Source organism: Lepidochelys olivacea (assembly GCF_965140295.1).
Source record: "Lepidochelys olivacea isolate rLepOli2 genome assembly, chromosome: 1".
Classification (NCBI taxonomy): domain Eukaryota; kingdom Metazoa; phylum Chordata; order Testudines; family Cheloniidae; genus Lepidochelys; species Lepidochelys olivacea.
Window position 1 is genome coordinate 237995545 of NC_140411.1, and position 21048 is coordinate 238016592.

A 21048-nucleotide genomic window follows, 5' to 3' on the forward strand; every position below is an offset into this window, starting at 1 on the left:
TATACCTTAACCAATCATTTTACTGAAATTTAACTAACCAATCCTAACATATTGTACCACCTTAATTAGTTTACACCCAGCAAAGTTAATTATACAGCAGAGAGAAACAATCACAGAACCAGACAGAGATTATACAGAGAAACAATAGGGAAATGGAAAAGGAGTACTTGTGGCACCTTAGAGACTAACCAATTTATCTGAGCATAAGGTTTCGTGAGCTACAGCTCACTTCATCGGTTGCATTTCCACAAGCTTTAAGCTTTATTCTCAGGTAATAGCTGAGAGACAGCTTCAGATTTCAGCACTGTACACACACACACACACACACACACCCCTTAGGGTTAGCCTGTTCCCCTTATTTTCAGGCTTGACTTTTTTTTTCACCTCCCTTTCCTAGAGGGCTATAATCTGAGTCTTCTGGCAGCTTGTTTGCTGACCAGATGTATTTATTATTTGCAGCTCCTTTGTGCTGCCACTTATGGGCAATTCTCTCCTTCCCCCATCAGCTAGGTAATTTGCATCCACACAGAGGCTTTCTGGCTTGCTTTTGGATTCAAAGCTATTAGCAGCTCAGAGACTGTCTTAAAAGGGACACATTCCACTTCCATGAGAGTTCTGATTACTTTCCACTTTCATTTCCTGCTCCAAAACACACACAGATCTGAAAAAGAAAGCACAACCTATAGTGGCTCTTTTTGGAGCCCTAATAGGATTTTAATTAAGTTCCATGTTTTGTTTGCATTTGTTTTACCCCTTCTTCAATATACATTGCACACATCCTGGGAAAATGCACATTCCTTCCATAGTTTAACCTCCATAACATTATATTAGCCATATTAATTTTATACAAGGTAACATCCTGGCAGAAAAGTGGGGCTTTAAATACATATTTATTGACCAAGGATTTCTAAATTAGTACTGGTATCCCTATTTCACAGCCTGTATCATTATTGTCGTAAATTTTATACTTTTAAAATATTTAAAACATAGTAGATAATCTCATTGTGTAGTTTCAAACATGAAACTGAAGGTCTGCACATAAAGTATTTATGTAATGATAATCTCAATAAAGTACTCAAACTACATATACATTACTCCATTTTTCCACTTCTTTGTATTTGTTGTTCCTTTTCCCCCAGTATGAAGACTTGACATGAAACTTAGATTTAAAAGGTCATATCTTTTGCAATTGATGATTCTGGTTTTAGTAGTTTGTGGTGGTCTTGCAAAATACTGTACCAAAATCTCTTTTTGGCCCCACAGACCTTCTGTAACTCTATCTGAAACCAATATGAATGTTATCATTTCTCTTTGATAAGATTAAACTGTCATCCTAACAAGATATTTCAGAGTATGTGTGCCTATGGAAAAGAGCTTCTTAATTCTGGGTCATATTGTGCCATCAGTCTATAAACAAACTTCTATTGCCTTCTCCTTAAAATGTGATGGCACAATATGACCCTCTGTTATTATGAAGCCACTAGTTGCAACACCAAAGTTTAAGTTTGGGTTCATTTTTTCTACTTAAAGCAAGGTTATATACAAGGTGCAGTAAACTAGTACAATATCAATAAATACAAGCATGACTATTCCCTTTTGGATCTATGAAGTGAAATCCCTTTTACAAACAACAAACAAACAGATGACCAAAAGCGCATACAACTGTTTTGAAATATCTAGAAATACTAATATATGGTAAAAAATTCAGAACTCTGCAGAAATATCAGCAACACTATGCACATGCAAATTCTGCTAAAAAAATAAGGTATTTACAAGAGACAAGGATCATCCATTAATGATTTAGGCAGTGTTAAAATTCATCTGTATTCTGAGTTACCGCTGTAAAGACTGTATCAATCCTTACACTAGAGCATGGATGGTAAACATTAAGAATGTGCAAAAAGCAAAGGAGTACTTGTGGCACCTTAGAGACTAAAAAAATTATTTGAGCATAGGCTTTCGTGAGCTACAGCATCCGATGAAGTGAGCAAGTACTCCTTTTCTTTTTGCGAATACAGACTAACACGGCTGCTACTCTGAAACCTGTCATTAAGAATGTGCTATCTCTTCCACTGCCAATCTGACAATTTGATCCTACAAACAAAAGGCCCCTGCTGAAAAGGAAAGTGTCAACAACTGAAAGTTGGAATTTAAAATGGAATGCCCGTTTCCACCTTAATTATAACTGTAGTATTTGCTACCATAAATGCTACATTTTGTGTAAACGATGTTTCTTTTTACGCACACTTTGTATTTCTTAATGGGTATCTTAATAACACACTATTTGAATCACAGGTAAATTCAATTATCTGTTATGTAACATGTACGTATTTGTATGTTTTCACAACCTTCCAAGACTAATATTAATATAAACCCTGAATTCTTTGCTACCTCCTGTGAAACACATGATGTAGTTATGTGACTCTCATGGTCCAAGAGGTTAATTAAATCCTGTTGCTCTGTGTAAATTCACTATATACAGAGATAAAGATAATAACTGTTATAAGATGACCATTTTACTGTAGAGATTATACGGATGTTATCTCTAAGGACGTCTCTACACTACCACTTATGTCACTCAGGGGTGTGAAAAAACACCCCCTGAATGACATAAGTTTCTCCTGCCGACATAGAGCCATTTGTTTAGGTGGCTTTATTATGTCGACAGGAGAGTGGCTACATGAGCCATCTTATAGCAGCGCAGCTACACTGGTGCAGCTTTGCCGCTGTGAGCTCACTAATGTAGACATGGCCTTAAATGAAGATTAGGCTCTGTGGTGCTGATGTGAGAAAACTTATGGAGTCTTTCTGTAGTAACTCAGAGCCCTTGTCATCTAGTGTCCCATCACCGGCCATTGGGGATATTTGCTATCTACAGTCACAGAATGGCTACAACCCATTGTAGACAGTCCTGTCAAACATCCTCTCTATAAGCTTATCATGTTCAGTCCTGAAGCCAGTTAGGTTTTTTTGCTCCCACTGATCACCTCGAAAGGCTGTTCTACAACTTCCCTCCTTTGATGGTTAGAAACCTTTGTCTGATTTCAAGTCTAAACTTGTTGAGGGCCAGTTTATATCCATCTGTTCACGTCAACATTGGCACTGGACCTAAACAACTCCTCCCCCTCCCTGGTATTCATTCCTCTGATGCATTTACAGAGAGCTATCATACCTCCCATCAGCTGTCAATTATTTAGGCTAAACAAGCTAAGCTCTTTGAGTCTCCTCTCATAAGGTAGATTTTCCATTCCTCTCATCATTCTAGTAGCCCTTCTTTGCATCTGTTCCAATTTGAGTTCATCTTTCTTAAACATGGGAGATCAGAACTGCACACAGTATTCCAGATGAGATCTCACCCATGCCGGATATAACGATGCTAACACTTCCCTATCTCATCTGGAAGTACCTCGCCTCGTGCATCCCAGGATTAGCCCTTTTCTTGACAGCTCATAGTCATCCTGTAATCAACCAATACACCCTGGTCTTTCTCCTCTTCTGTGACTTTCAACTGACATATCCCCATGTTATCACAAAAATTGTTGTTAGTCCTTGTGCGTGAATTTGCACTATTACATTTCAGCCCATATCTATTACTCCAGTTTTCAGTGTTATCCAGATCTTCTTGTTTGATATTCCGGTTCTCATCCAACTTTGTGTCATCCGCAAATTTTATTAGCACACTCCCACTTTTTGTGCCAACATCATTAATAAAAAAGGTTAAAGAAGATTCGTCCCAAAACCAATCCCTGAGGAACTCCACTGTAACTGCCCTCCAGCCTGACGGTTCACCTTTCAGCATGACCTATTGTACTCTCCCCTTTAACTAGCTCCTTATCCAACTTTCAATTCTCATATTAATCCCCATCTTCTCCAATAATTTCCCATGTGGAACTGTAATAAATGCCTTACCAAAATCTGGGTAGATTAGATCTACTGAATTTCCTTTGTCTAAAACAAATCTGTTATCTTCTCAAAGAAAGTAATCAGTATGATCTACCTTTTGTAAAACCACATTGTATTTTATCCCAATTACCATTTACTTCTATGTCCTTAACTACTTTCTCTTTCAAAATGAGATCTACAACCTTGCACAGAATTGAGGTCAAATTACAGACCTGTAGGTTCGCAGATTATATTTTCCCTTTCTTAAAAATAGGTACTATATTAACAATTCGCCAGTTGCATGTACTACCCTTCACTTTACAGATTAATTAAAAATCTTTGCAATTTCATGTACCAGTTCCTTTCATATTCTTGGATGGAGACTATACGGGTCCCCCAATTTAGTCCAATTAAACTGTTTGACTTCTACCTTGGATGTGGCAATTACTACTTCCATATCCTCATTTCTATTAACCACTCTGCCACTACCACTAAGCTCCTCTTTACCCTTATTAAAAACTGAGGCAAAGTATTTATTTAGGTGTTGGGTCATGCCTAGGTTATCTTTGATCTTCACCCCATTCTCAGTGCTTAGCAGTACCACTTCTTCTTTTCTTGTTTGCCACATGACCCATGAGCTGCAATATTCCCCTCTGAAGACTGCCTGCTAGAGAGCAGGGATGGGATGGGATGGCTTGTGATTTCTGTACTGAGTGGGAGCCTCTGGGTGCTAAGCACTTTTGAAAATCAGAGAAGTTCATTTCAGTGCATAAATGGGAGCCAAGTTATTTGGAAATTCTGGCTCCAGTTGTGGAGCTGAGCGCTTTTGAAAATCTGTCCCTAAATGTAATTTCATAAGTACTTTGTATCTATTATGTAAACTGTGATCATATTAGCAACATAATACTGCATTCTTCACTCAGCTAATGAACTTTTACTAGGAAAAGAAGCCAAATATAAAGAAAGGACTCTCGGGAAAACCCTAGTGCCCTTGCCAAAATTCCATCTTTCATTTAATACAAATTTGTATTGTTACCTTTCTTCTGCTTTTTGTATGGAGTAGTCTATTATGCTGATATTTTTTTGTTCTCTAATACTTACATTGTCATGAAAGGTAATTTGGTTGGTAAGATATTTGATTGTCTATTACTGTAGAGTACTTGTTTGTGACCATCACCCCACCTACTTCAGCCCCTGTAATTTTAAAACAAATTACATCTATAAAATACATTTTGAGAATAGGTGTCGCAATATTTTGATATGAAAATGTATTACTAAATGCATTATTATGCTTTCTACTGTTTTACCTGTTTCCACAGTTATTAAAATTCAAAATATTGATAAAAAATAAGAAAGTTGGAACACTCGAAGAAACTGTTCTCAGGAGAGGTCTTGATAGCCATGGTGAGATAGGGGAATTTTTAGAAGAGGTAGAGCAATCTGAAGATGATGAAACTGAAGAAAGCACTCTCTTACCACCAAAATCTCCTCAGTTAAAAAGAAGAAATGCAATTCGGAGATCTCCACCACTCCCTCGAAAAAAGCTAAAGGTAAAAGTATGCTGTCTGATAGGAAGTTAGAAGGTGAACAGAGGGGTTGTTTTCTTTGTTTGGTTGATTTTTTTTTAAAAGTAGCTTATCATATATCATAAACAAAATTTAAACGGTAGGCTTTAAAATTACAAATTCACGTTAAAGCAAAATATCTAAACATAGTATTTTTCATCTCATGGCTCCCTTCGTTTCTCACTCAGATATTGCATCCAGTCAAGATGCAGCATATTTCAAGTGCAGTCCTCAATTCCTTCATGCCAAATTGTACTTTCCCTGAACTTTTCCATTCTAACCTTGTGCTTAGCCTGTCCACTGCCCTCACCAGCTAAGGGCTCCTACAGACAAGATGCAATGCTCTTCACATTGCACTGCTTATGCTCATTCTCCTTATGGGACTGCCCATGAGGAGAAGTGGGGTTTTGTGGGCCTTCTGATGAGAGCAGGAAGAGGGAGAGTTCCTCTGATGTCCCTCCTGTCTGCAACTCCCTCACCATTCCCAGTCATACTAAACAGTTTGTCCAAAAAGCTTTAAAGAACATCATTCACCTAATTTTCTGTCTTCTATTTTTATGCACAGGACTAGGTAGGCTTGGGGCTACAATAAAAAGCATTTCCAGTGCTTTAGCTAGGCAGGAGTGTTGCTTTCTCATTTATCAAGATACTGAAGAGATTGTTAAACGAGCCTCTGTTCTTAAAGGTGACGCTATAAAAATGGCATGTAGTTCCATGTTTATGTCCACTGATTTCCATGTTAAGTGTGCTCAATTAACTAAAGAGATAGATACATAGACTCATAGACTTTAAGGCCAGAAGAGACCATTGCAATCGTCTTGTCTGACTTCCTGCAGGCCATAGAATCTCATCCACCCACTCTTGTAGTAAACCCATAACCTCTGGCTGAGCTACTGAAGTCCTCAAATCATGATTTAAAAACATCAAGTTACAGGCCCAGGCCCCATGCTGCAGAGGAAGGAAAAAAAAAAAAAAGAAGCCCCCCCGGTTCTCTGCCAATCTGACCTGGGGGAAATATGGTGATCAGTTAGACCATGAGCATGTTGGCAAGACCCACCAGCCAGACACCTGGGAAACAATTCTCTGTAGTAACTCAGCTCTCCCCATCTAGTGTCCCATCTCTGGTCACTGGATATATTTGCTACTAGCCATTGCAGATGGGTCACATGCCATTGTAGGCAGTCTCATCATACCATCATCTCTGTAAACTTATCAAGCTCAGTCTTGATGATTCTTTGTCATGGAAATCTGCTGCTTCATGAGGTATGGAACTGCTGGTTTCTCCTGTTTCCAGGTCTCAGAGGGAGGCAAGAGGTATCTGCTCCCCACAGATTTCTGCCTGTCAGCACCTACTGAGCTGCACTGAGATTACCTCTCAGGTTTCTAGGTGCTGTGCTCAGAGGCAGAGGTTTCCTTGGCAGCTCTCTCTCTCTCTGAATGCTCTTTTAATCAGATTTTTTGTCACCTTCTTTCTCTCCCTTCAGCTTGGTCTCTGCCAGCCAGGGAGTGGGTCTTCGGGGGAGGACTCTGAAGACAGCTAGGGATTCCTCTAGCCTCGTAACACACCCCCAGCTAGTCCTTAAGAGAATGTTCCGGCAAGGGCTTTGCTCTCTGCTGAGGCACCACACTTTAGCACTGATCAGCCCAGGATTCCTGGTCAGAACAAGTGAAGAGAGCATATATCAGCTGCCTCCAATTCTTAGCCTTAAGACCCTTCTAAAGCTTCAGGGTCACAGCCAAAGAAAGCCAGTTTTAGTTCATTCTGACAGTACAGCAAGCAAGGACTAACAAGACCAAATTCTTGACTAAAGAAGGAGCATTTAGATTAACAGGAGCAGAATTTATCTTGCATCAAAGCAAAACTTATACTTGGAGTCCTCAATTGACAGGCGAAGTGACTCAGTCACACACAGGATCTACCAGAGTGGTCTCTAGGTGTGGAGTGTTCCAGCCCAGCCAGAGCCCCCAGAACATGCCTACGATGGACATGGCTGCACAGTAAAATATGCTGATCCACCAGGGTTTTGCAGCTGGGTTAGGGCTGTTGTTTTATTCTCCCTGTGCTGCAGTGACATCCTACTATATACTGCTCCCTCCAGTGCCTCACTTACTTAGGAAAATAAAATTGGATAGGGAGAGCGCAGTCTTAAGTGCCCCAGATTGTATCCATCAGTGTTAGAACCTTGACTTTTTAAGCTTCCTATCAAAAGTCAGATCTTTGTCTCAGGGGTCCATTAATCATGGAGTAAGATACAATGCTGTATTGTTTTCTGTTCTCTTTTTCTTCAATTTTGCAATGTAAAATCTAATATTCCATGTGATAATCTGTTATGAACTCAGAGGATGATTTTTTAAAAAATAGTGGATTATTATTTTTATTTTTTTTTATCACTTTGGCACTATTGTCTGTTTCCAAAAGAAACATAACATTATTCTACTTGTTACTTTTTTATGCACATATGAAAGTATTTTAAATAGATTGGATGTGATTAATCTCTCACACTGGTGTAAATTAGAAGGAACTTCACTGAAATCAGTGAGCTACAGCAGCATAAAACTTAGAAGAGAAGAATTGCACCCAAACATTCTACAAAAGATGCTGTGAAACGCTCAGCAATAGGATTTTATTTTTAGTATGCTTTTCTATTTCAAAGGAGTTAGAGGTGAAACCAAGATGAGATCATCTTGTTTATTGGCTCATCAATGCAGACTCATTCCCTACAATATGTTTTCTAGTGTTTTATCCAGGTTAGTTTGAAATATCCCAAGTGACAAGGCATACTCCTCCTTTCCCTTAAGACACTATTCCATAGACCCAGCGGTTCTCAACAGGGGGGTCCGTGGCCCCCTGGGGGTCTGCAAGCCATTTCAGGGGGGCTGTGATGTCTGTGGCTGAAGCCTGAAGCCCTGAGCTGGTGCCCCCCATGGGCCTGAAGCCAGGAGCTGCAGGGCTGAAGCTGGGAGCCACGAGTTCTGGTACCACTATGGGGCTGAAGTTGGGAGCCATGGGGTTGAAGCCCCGAGTCCCAGCTGCCTCGGTGGGCGGAGGATGAGGACACGGGGCTGAAGCCCTGAGCCCCGGCTACCCCCACGGAACTGGAGCCCCGAGCCGTGGTGCCCCTGCAGGGCTGAAGCTGTGAGATGTGAGGCTGAACTCAGAAGCCGTGGGGCTGAAGTCCCAAGCCCCAGTTGCCCCTGTGGAGCTGAAGCCCTGAGCAGTGGTGTCCCTGCGGGGCTGAAGCCAGGAGCAGTGGGGCTGAACTCAGGAGCCACAAGCCCTGTGCCCCCAGCAGAGTTAAAACTGGCAACTGTGCGGATAAAGCCCAAAGCACAAGCCCTGTGCCCCCAGTGGGGTTAAAGCTGGAGCTGTGAGCCCCTATGCCCCTGTGGGCAGAGTTGGGAGGATACAGAGGGTGTTGCACCTACAAATTGCAGTGCCTGACCCACAGCAGAGGAGTCCCCAGGCAGCTCCACACACCCCCACCTCCTTCTCTCTCCCAGCTCGTCCCCCCCGCCCGCCAGCCCTGCTCCCTGGCCAGGATGGAGGCAGTGTGGGGTGGCTGCTGCTCTGGTTGGTGCCATGGAGCGGGCAGCTCTGGCACTCCCCAGTCTCCTTGTGCTCCTGCTGTTGGCCGGGGTTGCAGCTGCTTCTCAGCTCCCAGACCCCTTTGACTGCTTGTGCAGCCGGTAAGAGCCGCAGGGATAGGGGACCTGGCTTTGGGGCAGGCAGAGCCCTTGGGGACTTGTGACTGTCAGGAGCCTCCCAGCACACAGCCCCTTGCTACCCCTGTCCCTGCACCCTGAGCTACACCCCTGCCAGCACACAGCCCCTAGCAACTCCCTCCCTACACAGTGAGCTACCCCCTGCCTGCACCCTGAACCACCCCCTGCCTGCACACAGGCCCTAGCTGCTCCCTCTTTGCACCCTGAGTTACTCCCTCCCTGCACCCTGAGCTACACCCCACCTGCACACAGCCCCTAGCTACTCCCTCCCTGCACCCTGAGCTACTCCCTGCCTGCACACAGCTCCTAGCTACCCCTTGCTTGCACCCTGAGTGGTTTTCAAATTTTTGAGCTGAGCTCCACCCCCACTTTGAGTTATAATTTTTGGTTGTGTCCCCTCCCCACCCCCCACCCCCAACTCAGACAGGCTGGGTGGCCTGCTGAGCTGAGTCAGGAGGTGGAGGTGGTGCTCCCTCCCTTGGCCGCACCATGAAGAGCTGACCCGAGCCCTGCTGGGCCCTGCCCCCCACAAATAGAAGTCAAACTATGCCTATGCCCAAGGCCCCTGCCCCCACCAAACGGATGGAGCCCTGTTGGGTCCTGGAGTTTTTATAGCATGTTGAGGGGTGGGGAGTTCAGAAAGAAAATGGTTGAGAACCCCTGCCATAGACTAGTATAATATATTGCCACATAGTTTTTCATTCTATCGCACCTAAATTTTCCTTTCTTAACTGTATCACATTACTCCTACCACACTGTGCCACCCTAAACTATTGCTTTCACTTATCGCTTTGTACATCTTTCAAGTATTGTAGACTGCTATCATGATAACCACTTTGTTATTGTTTGCCTAAGCTCTAACATATACATATTATATATAACTTATATAAACTATAACTTATAGATATTAACAAATCTATATGAGCATAAGCTTTCATGAGCTACAGCTCACGAAAGCTTATGCTCAAATAAATTTGTTAGTCTCTAAGGTGCCACAAGTCCTCCTTTTCTTTTTGCGAATACAGACTAACATGGTTGCTACTCTGAAACCTGTCATTATAGATATTAAGCTCTTATAACATTTCCCAGGTAAGTTGCTTTTCAGCCCATTGATAACTTTTCTTCCTGTGTTCTGAGCTTGCTCCATTTTGTCAAAATACTTCTAGTTCAGATGGTCAGAACTGAATGTGATATTCTTGGTGAATTTGGTTGTTTCAAGTATCTGAAGGAAGGAATCTTAGCAACCATGAACTAAAGCACATCCATAGCTATAGAAAAGAACAATGGATCTTTCCTCTTCTGCACCACAGTGGTTGCAAAATTACAGCCACCAAAACTAATCTGAACCATAAACATATTTAACCCACAATGCTTTCATGTAATATGAAAACCTTGCACTTCTCACTTTGAAGAGGACTATCAACCTAAGTAATAAAAAAGATCACCTGAATGCAAGATGGCCTGTCAGCATGTATGTGATCCATAATGACTTTCCCTCTCTCAAAGAATTCAGACTCTTCAATCAAGCAGCACTATAAAACGTCAATACTACAACATGTGAATAATGTAGGGTGACCAGATGTTCTGATTTTATAGGGACTGTCCCGATTTTTGGGTCTTTTTCTTATATAGGCACCTATTACCCTCCACTCCCTGTCTCAATTTTTCACATTTGCTGTCTGGTCATTCTAGACTAATGAAAGCTCTTATTGTATACTGAGGGAAATTAATGTCTCTTCTGCCCTCTAATTACAGAACTCATAGTTCTTCTTCGAGTGCTTCTTCATGTCAATTCCAAGCAGGTGTGTGTGCACGCAAGTGCACAGTAGCCGGAAGATTTTTCCCTAGCAGCATCTGTCGGGTCGGCCTGGGTGCCCCCTGGAGTCGCACCGTCATGGTGCTCAATATAGAGCCCAGCTGACCCGCCACCCCGTCAGTTCCTTCTTACCACCAGTGATGGTTAGCTGGAACTTCCCTGTGCTCTTGTCTCAACAAGCACATTCAGCAGTGTTCTTATATTGTTCTCCATTAGTTCTCCATTGTTCATTAATAGTCAGTAGTTAGTCATTTGTTAGTGTTAGATAAGTTTCCTTTTGGGGGTGAATCCCCTCCTACGCTCTCCTGATGCCAGGGCATGCCGGGGTCTCCGGGCTTCAAAACCTGCAAAGCCTGTGGAAAGTGTATGTCCAGAAGCGATCCTCACACCTCATGTCTAAGGTGCTTAGGAGAAGGCCATCAGAAGGATCGTTGTGCCATTTGTAAGACCTTTTGGCCACGGACTTTAAAAGATACAGAGCAGCACCTGACGGACCTGTTGATGGAGGCAGCACTGCGCCCCGAGTCCGACCCTGGCTCGACGGACCCTGCGCCAAGTACCTCCTCCTCGGTGTGGAGCGCTCTGGCACTGTCAGCATGGGCACTGGTGCCAGGTAAGGATAAGGACTCATGGCACCGTCCCAGCTCCACTCGCGGCTCACATGCCACACACAGGCATCGTTCACTATCACCGGTGTTGCAAAAGAAGAAGAGGTGGTAGAGGGGTCACTCCCCGCTGTAGACCTAAAGAGCCTACCACCGTTAGATCTGAGTCGGGCCACACTAGTGCTGCTCCGCCTGTGACGGTTGCACCGACTCCTGCCCATGTAGAGGGGCAGCTAAGGCCGAGCCATGAGCTGCATCTCCCTTCAACTCCAGAGGCATTTGAGGCAGCTGAAGAACTGCTTCACCTCATGGAACTGTTCTCTCTGCCCAGATGGGATAAGTCACCGGTACCGGTTGCTCCCCGGGTTCCTTCAAAGGTAAAGCCTGCTATGATAGCCCGCCAATCTCTGACCCCGCCGCACCATTCCTCAGCACCGGAGGACACTTACCCACACAATCCCCAAGCCCTTGGCGCGAAAGCATGGTGCCTTGAAATACCGCTCCCCTGTAGTCATTGTTTTCAGACACCTCGGAGTCGGGCTTCTATCGGTCCCAGAGGAGTAGGAGCAGATGGTCCACGTCAACTCAAGACCGGCACCCTTACCCGGCACAGTGGCCTGCCGAATGGCAGCCCCTGGCGCAATGTCCCTTTTGGACTTCCTGGGCTTTTCATCAAAGCCAAGGTCACAGCCAAGGTGACTTGAAATTCCAGGGCAACTTCGGTGACCTCAGCCCCATTTCTTCCCCCACCAGCACCGCTGGCACCGGCAGGGTCGGGTATAGGCCCATTATCACCCTGCACTACCATTTTGGCGCCTCTGACATAGCCAGCACCAGGCCCAGAGGTCCTGGTGGCACTGGCGGATTCCAGTGCCAACGGCGATTATGACATTAAGAATGACATCGGCACTTAAGACACTTTCAGCACCTGTGGTGTCTGCATTGGTGTATGCAGCCCCTACACTGAGGAGTACGATACCATCTGGGTCGACACTGGCCCAAGAAACCCAGGTGCTGCGGGACCCCTTGGGGGTGGAAGGAAGGGAGCAGCCACCTCTCATGGAGGTCTCTTCTTCATCCTCGCCAGATGAGGTGTTGGCAGGCATGGTGACAGCCCTGGCCTTGGAGGACAACAGGGTTCTGCAGCATTTGCTGCGGAGGGTTGCTCAGGGCCTGGGCATTCAGGCAAAGGAGGTAGTGGAGGATACAGATCCAATGGTGGACATCCTTGCCCCCCTGGACTGCTCATATTGCCCTGCCCCTCATAAAGACCATCTCTGACACCACGAGAACTCTGTGGCAGACCCCAGCCTCGTTGCTCCCTATGGCTAAGCACAATGAAAGATGCTACTCTGTGCCATCAAAGGGTTATGAGCATTTGTACACTCATCCCACACCTGACTCTCTTGTGATTGATGCTGCTAACCAACGTGAATGTCAGGGCTTCCAGGGACCCTCCTTGAAGAATCGGGAGGTGAAAAGGCTTGACCTTTATGGAAGAAAGGTCTACTCCACTGGGAGCTTGCAGCTCTGCATATCCAATCACCAGGCCATCGTCAGCAGGTACTCCTCCAACAACTGCTCAGTGATGGCCAAATCCATGGAGCTACTCCCTTGGACTCCCCAAGTTTTTGGTATTGGTTGAGGAAGGGAGACTTATCTCAATGGTGTCCTTCAGGCAGCGCTTGACGGGGCAGATGTGGCCACCAGGGTTATGGCCACAGGAGTGGCTATGAGAAGGGGCTCATGGCTCCAGGTTTCTGGCCTCCCCTATGAGTTACAGAAAATCATTCAGGACCTGCTTTTTGAGGGTGAGACGCTCTTTTCAGAAAAGACCGACAAAAGGCTTAATAGCCTTAAAGACTCCAGAGCCACCTTCGGGTCCTTGCGCCTCTATTCGCCTTCAACGCAGTGGAGACACTTCTGGTTTGGTCATCAGAACCACCAAGATGGCTCCAGAAGGAGAAATCGGAGCAGCAGGAGAAGGCTTCGTCAACCCTCTGGCCAGGGCTCAGGACAATGCAAGCCGCCTTCAGGGACCAAACCAGCCTTTTGAAGGTGCGGTCAAGGAAGGGCCACCAGTTTCGTCATATCCTCTTTCTACTGTGCATGGTACCGTATCACTTTGAACCGCTGGGTGCTCCACATGGTAGAGAGGGGATACTCCATCCAATTCTGTGCCCTTCTGCCCTTCCACTCCCCTTCCCCGTCCCTCTTCAGGGACTTCTCTCACGAGCAACTCCTCATACAGGAGGTGCACTCGCTCCTATCACTAAGGGCAGTGGAAGAGGTTCCTCAGGAGCAGACGGGCAAGGGCTTCTGTTCCCAATATTTCCTAATACTGAAAGCCAAAGGCGGCCTCAAGCCCATCGTGGACCTGTGAGAACTCAACAAGTTCATAAAGAAACTCAAGTTCCACATGGTCTCTTTGGCCTGCATCATCCCCTCTCTGGATCCAGCAGACTGGTATGCCACCGTCGACTTGAAGGATGCATTTTTCATATCACAATTACTCAGTCCTGCAGACGGTACCTCAGGTTTGTGGTGAACAATACCCCCTACCAATTCACAATCCTTCCGTTTGGCCTGTCAGCAGTACCTTGAGTCTTCACCAAATGCATGGCAGTCATCGTCACATTCTTGCACAGGCACCAGGTACAGGTGTTTCTGTACCTTGATGACTGGCTGATCAGAGGCCGCTCCAGGTCCCAAGTGGAAGCTCAGGTCAGATTCATCACAGCCACCTTCAACAGCCTGGATCTACTTCTAAATGAAGCAAAATGGACTCTGTCCCCTGCACAGAGGATGGAGTTTATAGGGGCAGTACTGGACTTGACTCAATCGAGAGCATATCTGCCAGAAGCAAGTTTTCAGGCCTTCACCAACATCATTTGAGGCCTCAGATAGTTTCCCACCACCACAGCAAGAACTGCCTGAAGAGTCTGGGACACATGGCTGCCTGTACCTACGTGGTGCAGCATGCCAGACCCAAGCTTCGACCTTTTCAGTTGTGGCTCACGTCAGTGTATCGCCCAGTCTGGGACAGCTTGGACAGAATCGTGACCCTGCCTCGCCCGGTCCTCGACTCCCTCCTGTGGTGGCTTGACTCTCAGGAGGTGTGCTCAGGGGTCCCCTTTGCCACTTGCAGCCATCTCTGTTGCTAGTGACGGACACATCAGACTTGGGCTGGGGAGCTCATCTGGGAGCCTGCAGGACCCATGGTCTCTGGTCTGATGCAGACCTGGCTCTTCACATCAACATCAGAGAGCTGAGAGCAGTGCGCCTAGCATGCCAGACCTTTCATGCACACTTAACGAGACATTGTGTATCTGTTTTGATGGACAATACAACAGCAATGTTCTATATCAACAAACAGGGGGGCGCATACTCCTCTCCCCTCTGCCAAGAAGCCCTCATCCTGTGGGACTTCTGTGTGGAACATTCAATACCCTTTCTTGCGTCATACCTCCCTGGGGTACAAAATGAGCTGGCGGACCACCTCAGCAGGTCATTTCAAGTCCACGAGCAGTCCCTTCACCTGGACGTCGCATTTTCAATCTTCCAGAAGTGAGGCTTTCCCCAGATAGACCTATCTGCCATGTGACAAAACAGGAAGTGCAAGCAGTTCTGCTCCTTCCAGACTCACAGCCCAGGCTCCAGAGTGGATGCATTCCTTCTTCCATGGGGAGGCCATCTCCTTTATGCCTTTATGCCCATACTGCTCGTTCACAAGGTACTTCTCAAGATCTGGAGGGAACGAGCTCGGGTCATATTGATAGCACCAGCCTGGCTCTGTCCGCACTGGTACACATCTCTCCTAGACATGTCTGTGGAAGCCCCGGTCACCCTTCCACTCTTCCCGGACCTTCTGATGCAAGATCAAGGTCATCTTCAACATCCAAACCTTGTGTTGCTTCACCTCATGGCATGGAAGCTCCATGGTTGAGCCCAGTGGAGCTTTCCTGTTCAGAACAGGTTTGACTAGTCCTCCTTGGCAACAGGAAACCCTCTACGAGAGCCACCTACCTTGCCAAGTGGATGAGATTTTCAGTCTGGTCAGCACAGCAGCATTCATGCCTGACACGCGCTTCAGTGTCGCTCATTCTGGACTACCTCCTCCATCTGAAGCAGAAGGGGCTTTCATTGTCTTCAATAAGAGTGCACTTAGCCACCGTATCAGCTTTCCATCTGGGCGTGAGGGCCTGCTCAGTGTTTGCTAACCCTATAGTCAGCTGATTTTTTGAAAGGGCTCGACAGGCTATACCCTAATGTCCATCAGCCTGTCCCTGCGAGGGACCTCAATCCGGTCCTTTCTAGGCTCATGGGACTCCCCTTTAAACTGTTGGCAACATGCTGCCAGGTGGTGTTCCTAGTAGTGATAACCTTGGCCAGGAGGGTGTCTGAGCTCAGAGCCCTACCATCAGAGCCCCCTTACACTGTGTTCTATAAGGACAAGGTTCAGCTCAGGCCTCACCCTGCTTTCCTCCGAAGGTTGTGTCGCAGTTTCACATCAACCAGGACATCTTCCACCCGGTGTTCTACCCTCAGCTGCACTCCACTGGCAAGGAGCAGAGATTTCATTTTCTGGATGTCTGCAGGGCACTAGCCTTTTACATTGAGAAAACGAAGCCGTTCAGAAAATCGGTCCAGTTATTTGTGGCAGTGACGGACAGATCAAAAGGTCTGCTTGTGTCGTCACAATGCATGTCATTATGGATTATGTCCTGCCTTCGTGAGTGCTACAACCTGGCAGGGCTTCCTGCACCCAGGGCCAGCTCCAGGCACCAGCTTTCCAAACAGGTGCTTGGGGCGGCAATCAGAATGGGGCGGCAATCAGAATGGGGCAGTCCGTGTCCCGTGGCGGCAATTCAGCGGCAGCTCCGCCGCTCTTCCGGGGGGCAGCGGTAATTCGGCGGCAGCTCTGCCCCTGTAGCAGCGGCAGCAATTCGGTGGCGACTGCTTGGGGGGGCAAAATTGGTAGAGCTGCCCCTGCCAGCACCCCCAGTTACTGTGCACTCTACCAGGGCACTGGCTTCATCCACAACATTCCTGGTGCGGCCTTCAGACGAGCAGTTCTCCAATCAGTGGAAGACTCTGACCCCACCTCCTGAACTCAGGCTTGTGAGTCACCTGATTGGAATGGACATGAACAAGCACTCGAAGAAGAAAAAATGGTTACTCACCTTCTCGTAACTATTGTTCTTCGAGATGTGTTGTTCATGTCCATTCCAATACCCACCCTCCCATTTCTCTGTCAGAGTAGCCGGCAAGAAGGGTCAGCAGGGCTCTATATTGAGAGCCATGAAGGTGCGACTCCAGGGTGTGCCCAGGCTGACCCAACGGATGCTGCTAGGGAAAAATCTTCTGGCTACCATGCATGTACGCGTGCACACACCTGATTGGAATGGACATGAACAACACATCTTGAAGAACAACAGTTACGAGAAGGTGAGTAACCATTCTTTCCCTTCAAACAGGGGAACCTATCACATTCCCAGAACCATGCAATAGACTGACTGGTATTATCCATATTTGTATTCCTGTTTTGATGTGTAGCATGTGATTTAATTGACCATGAGAATGACATTCAGGACTCTTACCTCCTTCCACCATCCCTCTTTCCCTGTCCCCATATAAATAAGCAATGACTTGCAACTAAACGTACAAATCAACCAATCAATCAAAAATAGCTTTACCCCCAAGAGGTTTAATTTTTTCCCTTGAAAAGAGAGAAGACCCAGTATCCATGCAGATTAGGAAGTGCACTACTGGATGAGAGTATAATACCTCTGTTTAGGTGAGATGCTGCTGAACTAACTTAGAGAACTTGTGGAGCTAAGACGCAGCCCACTGAGATGGCACCTGTCCTTTGTCTCAGGTTGAAGCCATAGATTGGTGATGGTCCATTGTATCTCTGCCTCAAATTCTCTTTTAAGGAGTTGAAAAGGACACTGTCCTCTCCTTCTTATTGAACATTGGTGTAAAATCACTGAGGAATGATTTGAGACACAATGGTCTTAAGGGTTCAGTTGAAGCACAACATAAAATTGTATAGCTCCCTTACATCAGGTGCCAAGAATACTATTATCACCTTGTGACCTAACACCTATGTGAAATTATTGCATGGATCAAGCACAGCTGGATCATACTGAAACTTGGAAAGACAGAGGTACTGCTGATGAGAAAAGAAATGCATTTCAAAGAGTTAGCTGGCTGTATTACTGTCATCCTCTATTGATCAAATTATCTAAAGAGTGTGTAACCTTAGGGTCTTTATGGATTTCTTGCTGATATTTGAGACCCAAATACTGATGGCCAGAAGAAAGGGTTTCATCCACTTCTGCTGACCAGAAGACTGTACCCAGTACTCACAGATATGGACTAGGCTATAGTTATCCATGATTTTGTGACTTCCTGGTTGAATTATTGCAGTGTTTTATAAGTCTGACATAGTTTACAAACTCAGAAAATCTCTAACTGGTTCAGAAAACAGCAGCATGCCTCCTAAGAAATGTCAAGCACACATTGTCAGTCACCACATTGACTCCCCATTGAATACTGGTGCAGTACAAGGTGATGGTCCTACTCTTAAAAGGTCTTAATGGGTTAGATCTGTGCTGCCTGAAAAACTTCTTTCTCTCTCTGTGACCAGAACATGCTATGCTATCAGCATTACTGAGGAGTAGTTTAGCGGACAACCAGAGAAAGGCTTGAGACTGATGGCGATAGACTTTTATTGGTCTATAGAATTCCTTTCTTTTTTAAGATCAGAATGACCTCAGAAGTCACAACATATAATATCCAGCTTTTGTGGTTTTTATCATGAGTCTTATGATAATTGCTTTTTTCTTAAAACCAGGAGATATGTGAATACATCACAATCTCAGCTTTCATTTTTAAAAAAGAAAGCTAAGATGCTAATCCTCCTGGTTGCAGAGAAATGCTGGAAAATCTGAACTGAAAAAGTGCAAAGCCAGAAGGCAAATAAAAAGAACTCCAAATATTTTATTTTTAAAAGCTCATGATTTTAAAGCCAATATCATGATTTCTGGGGGCCTGACTCATGATTTTTGAACATTTAGGGTTGGCAATCCAGGACCCATCAATTCATCATAGTTTCCCACAAGAATAAAAATGTTAACCCTCCCCCCCCAAGATTATAACTGACACGATTGGATAGAACTTGGGTAGCAGGGTAGGCTCATGATCAGCAAACTTCCAGTTTTCTTGTTTAAAATTCATAAGGTTCTCAGATACCACAGTGAGGGATGGTGGATGAACATTAAGTTATAGATAGGCAGATGCAGTTTCACTTGCACAGAGCCACATGGGAAAGGGTTATTATTTCCCTGTTTCTGTGCTTGGTAAGTAAACTAATGTTTTTCATAGTTCTGTACATTTATAGACATTATTTGTATGTATCTGGTATTTTGTATGTACTAAATACAATATAACGCACTGACTACTCTGGCCTAGAGCATCTAGAGCTTCATGTGGCTTTTCTCATTTTAGCACCTTCATGCATAAATCATTGAAAGTTATTTTCTGGATTGGCAGTAACAGTAATTAAATACATGAAAATATTAAAATGTATATTCTTTAATTATCTCATGTTATATTTATAGACTAAGAAGATAAAACTGGCCATGGAGCTCTCAGAACTTGTGATTTATACTAAAGCTGAAAAATTTAAAAGCTTTGAGCATTCAAGAGCTAATCAGAAGTTCTATGAAATGAATTCACTTGGAGAAGTTCGAGCACGAAAACTTGCCAAACAGACAGGTAATTTCTTTTGGTTTAATCAGATAAAAGTTATAATGTTGCCACAGTTCATTGCTTAGCTGTCAGAAGAGTCAATAAACGTTATGAAACATACAATCTCCAATTTATTGGTTTGTTTTATAATGCAGTTTTAGAAATATTCTGGCAATAGGGTTGCAGATTTGCATTTGTTGCATCATGAAATATTTGCAAAATGAAATATTTTTTCTAAATAAAATATTTTGTTCAGTATTGTTTTTAATTCACATTGTCTCATAAAAACAAACATTGCATAGTAAAGGAACCATATGAATATGTTACGTTTTGTTGCAGAGAATTATCGGTGTGTTTGTATCAAATAGTTCTGAGTAATCTTACAGTCTGTACTTGAACATATATGGAACACATTTTTACCATATAATGGGCTTTATTCTTTGATGTGTATATGCACTCCCATTTGCCTTAATGGCAATTGCATGTGCAGATTGAAGGGAGAATAACCCCCAAAGCATGTAGTTTGCCCTCACAGCCAAGTTGAATTATGTAGAATTACTATTCTGGCCTGGTCTGCACCACTCTGGTCCCCAAGCAGCATTTTGGGCAACCTCAGGCCACTTTAACTTGAGCCAGCTGCCAAAAGACCTGTGGGAATGTTAAGACAGTTCGATATCACTGTTCACAAGGAAGAAGTTTGACATAGAAGCTTCTCTGGCAATTCTATGCCACCTGAGAATCCTCCTGCACAGTGCAGATCCTTCAGTGGCTGGTGTAACCATGCCTTTGTGGGTCACAACTAGGGTGACCAGATAGTAAAGTGTGAAAAATTGGGACAGGGCAGGGGGTAATTGGCACGTATATAAGAAAAAGCTCCAAATATTGGGACTGTCCCTATAAAATCGGGACATCTAGTCACCCTAGTCACAACTGAGAATACCAAATTCTGGACAAACTGTTGAGAAATAGGGCAGACACACCCCAAACTGGTGGTTATTCTTCCATAAGATATACCAAACAAGCAACAAAAGTAAACTTCTGTTTCACCACACTGGCTAACAAGAAGTCAGAAAAGCAGTTTACTTAGGCATGCCAGTCTTTGTATCACCACCAAAAACACTGGATTTAAAGATAAGTGGTTCTTTAAAACTAGTCTGATCAAACAAAAGGTTCTTCTGATCCCAAAGAACCAGCCACACACTCAGATCTTACCCAAAAATCATGCTGATGCCAATCCTTTAGTATCTAAAATCTAAAGGTTTATTTATAAAAAGAAAGAAAGAAAGGTGAGAGTTAAAATTGGTTTAGGGAATCAAATACATACAGTAATTGAAAAGTTTTTGGTTCAGGCTTGTAGCAGTGATGGAATAAACTGCTGGCTTGATAAGTCTTTGGTTGCTTTCAAATCATTGGAAGGACCTCAGTCCCTTGGTTAGAATGCTCCCATTAGTATAAGTCCAGAGGTTTGAGCAGGAAAGAGGCAAAATGGAGGTGTTTCCAAGGCCTTTTATAGCTTCTGCCATGCGGAGGGAATTCACTGTTTCAAACAAAGCTCTCTGGAAAATTACAGGTAGCAAGATGGTGTTTGGTGTCACACAGGCAAATCACATGTGATGCTTGATTCCTCTTAGTCATAGCAGGAAATTCTATTAAGTGTACATGGGCATCTCCCATGGTTCATTGTCAGTTAAATGTTCTTTTG

The 21048-nt window shown here is 44.6% G+C and overlaps 1 protein-coding gene across 1 annotated transcript in view; it reads left to right on the forward strand.

Annotated features, from left to right (window-relative positions):
- Nucleotides 1–21048, forward strand: part of PLCZ1 (phospholipase C zeta 1) — a 119664-nt gene that overhangs the window by 55187 nt on the left and 43429 nt on the right. Inside the window, exons 7-8 of the mRNA XM_084617412.1 lie at nucleotides 5202–5432; nucleotides 19217–19373. Of these exons, the coding sequence (XP_084473538.1) occupies nucleotides 5202–5432; nucleotides 19217–19373 (388 nt within the window). The remainder of the gene's footprint in view (nucleotides 1–5201; nucleotides 5433–19216; nucleotides 19374–21048) is intronic.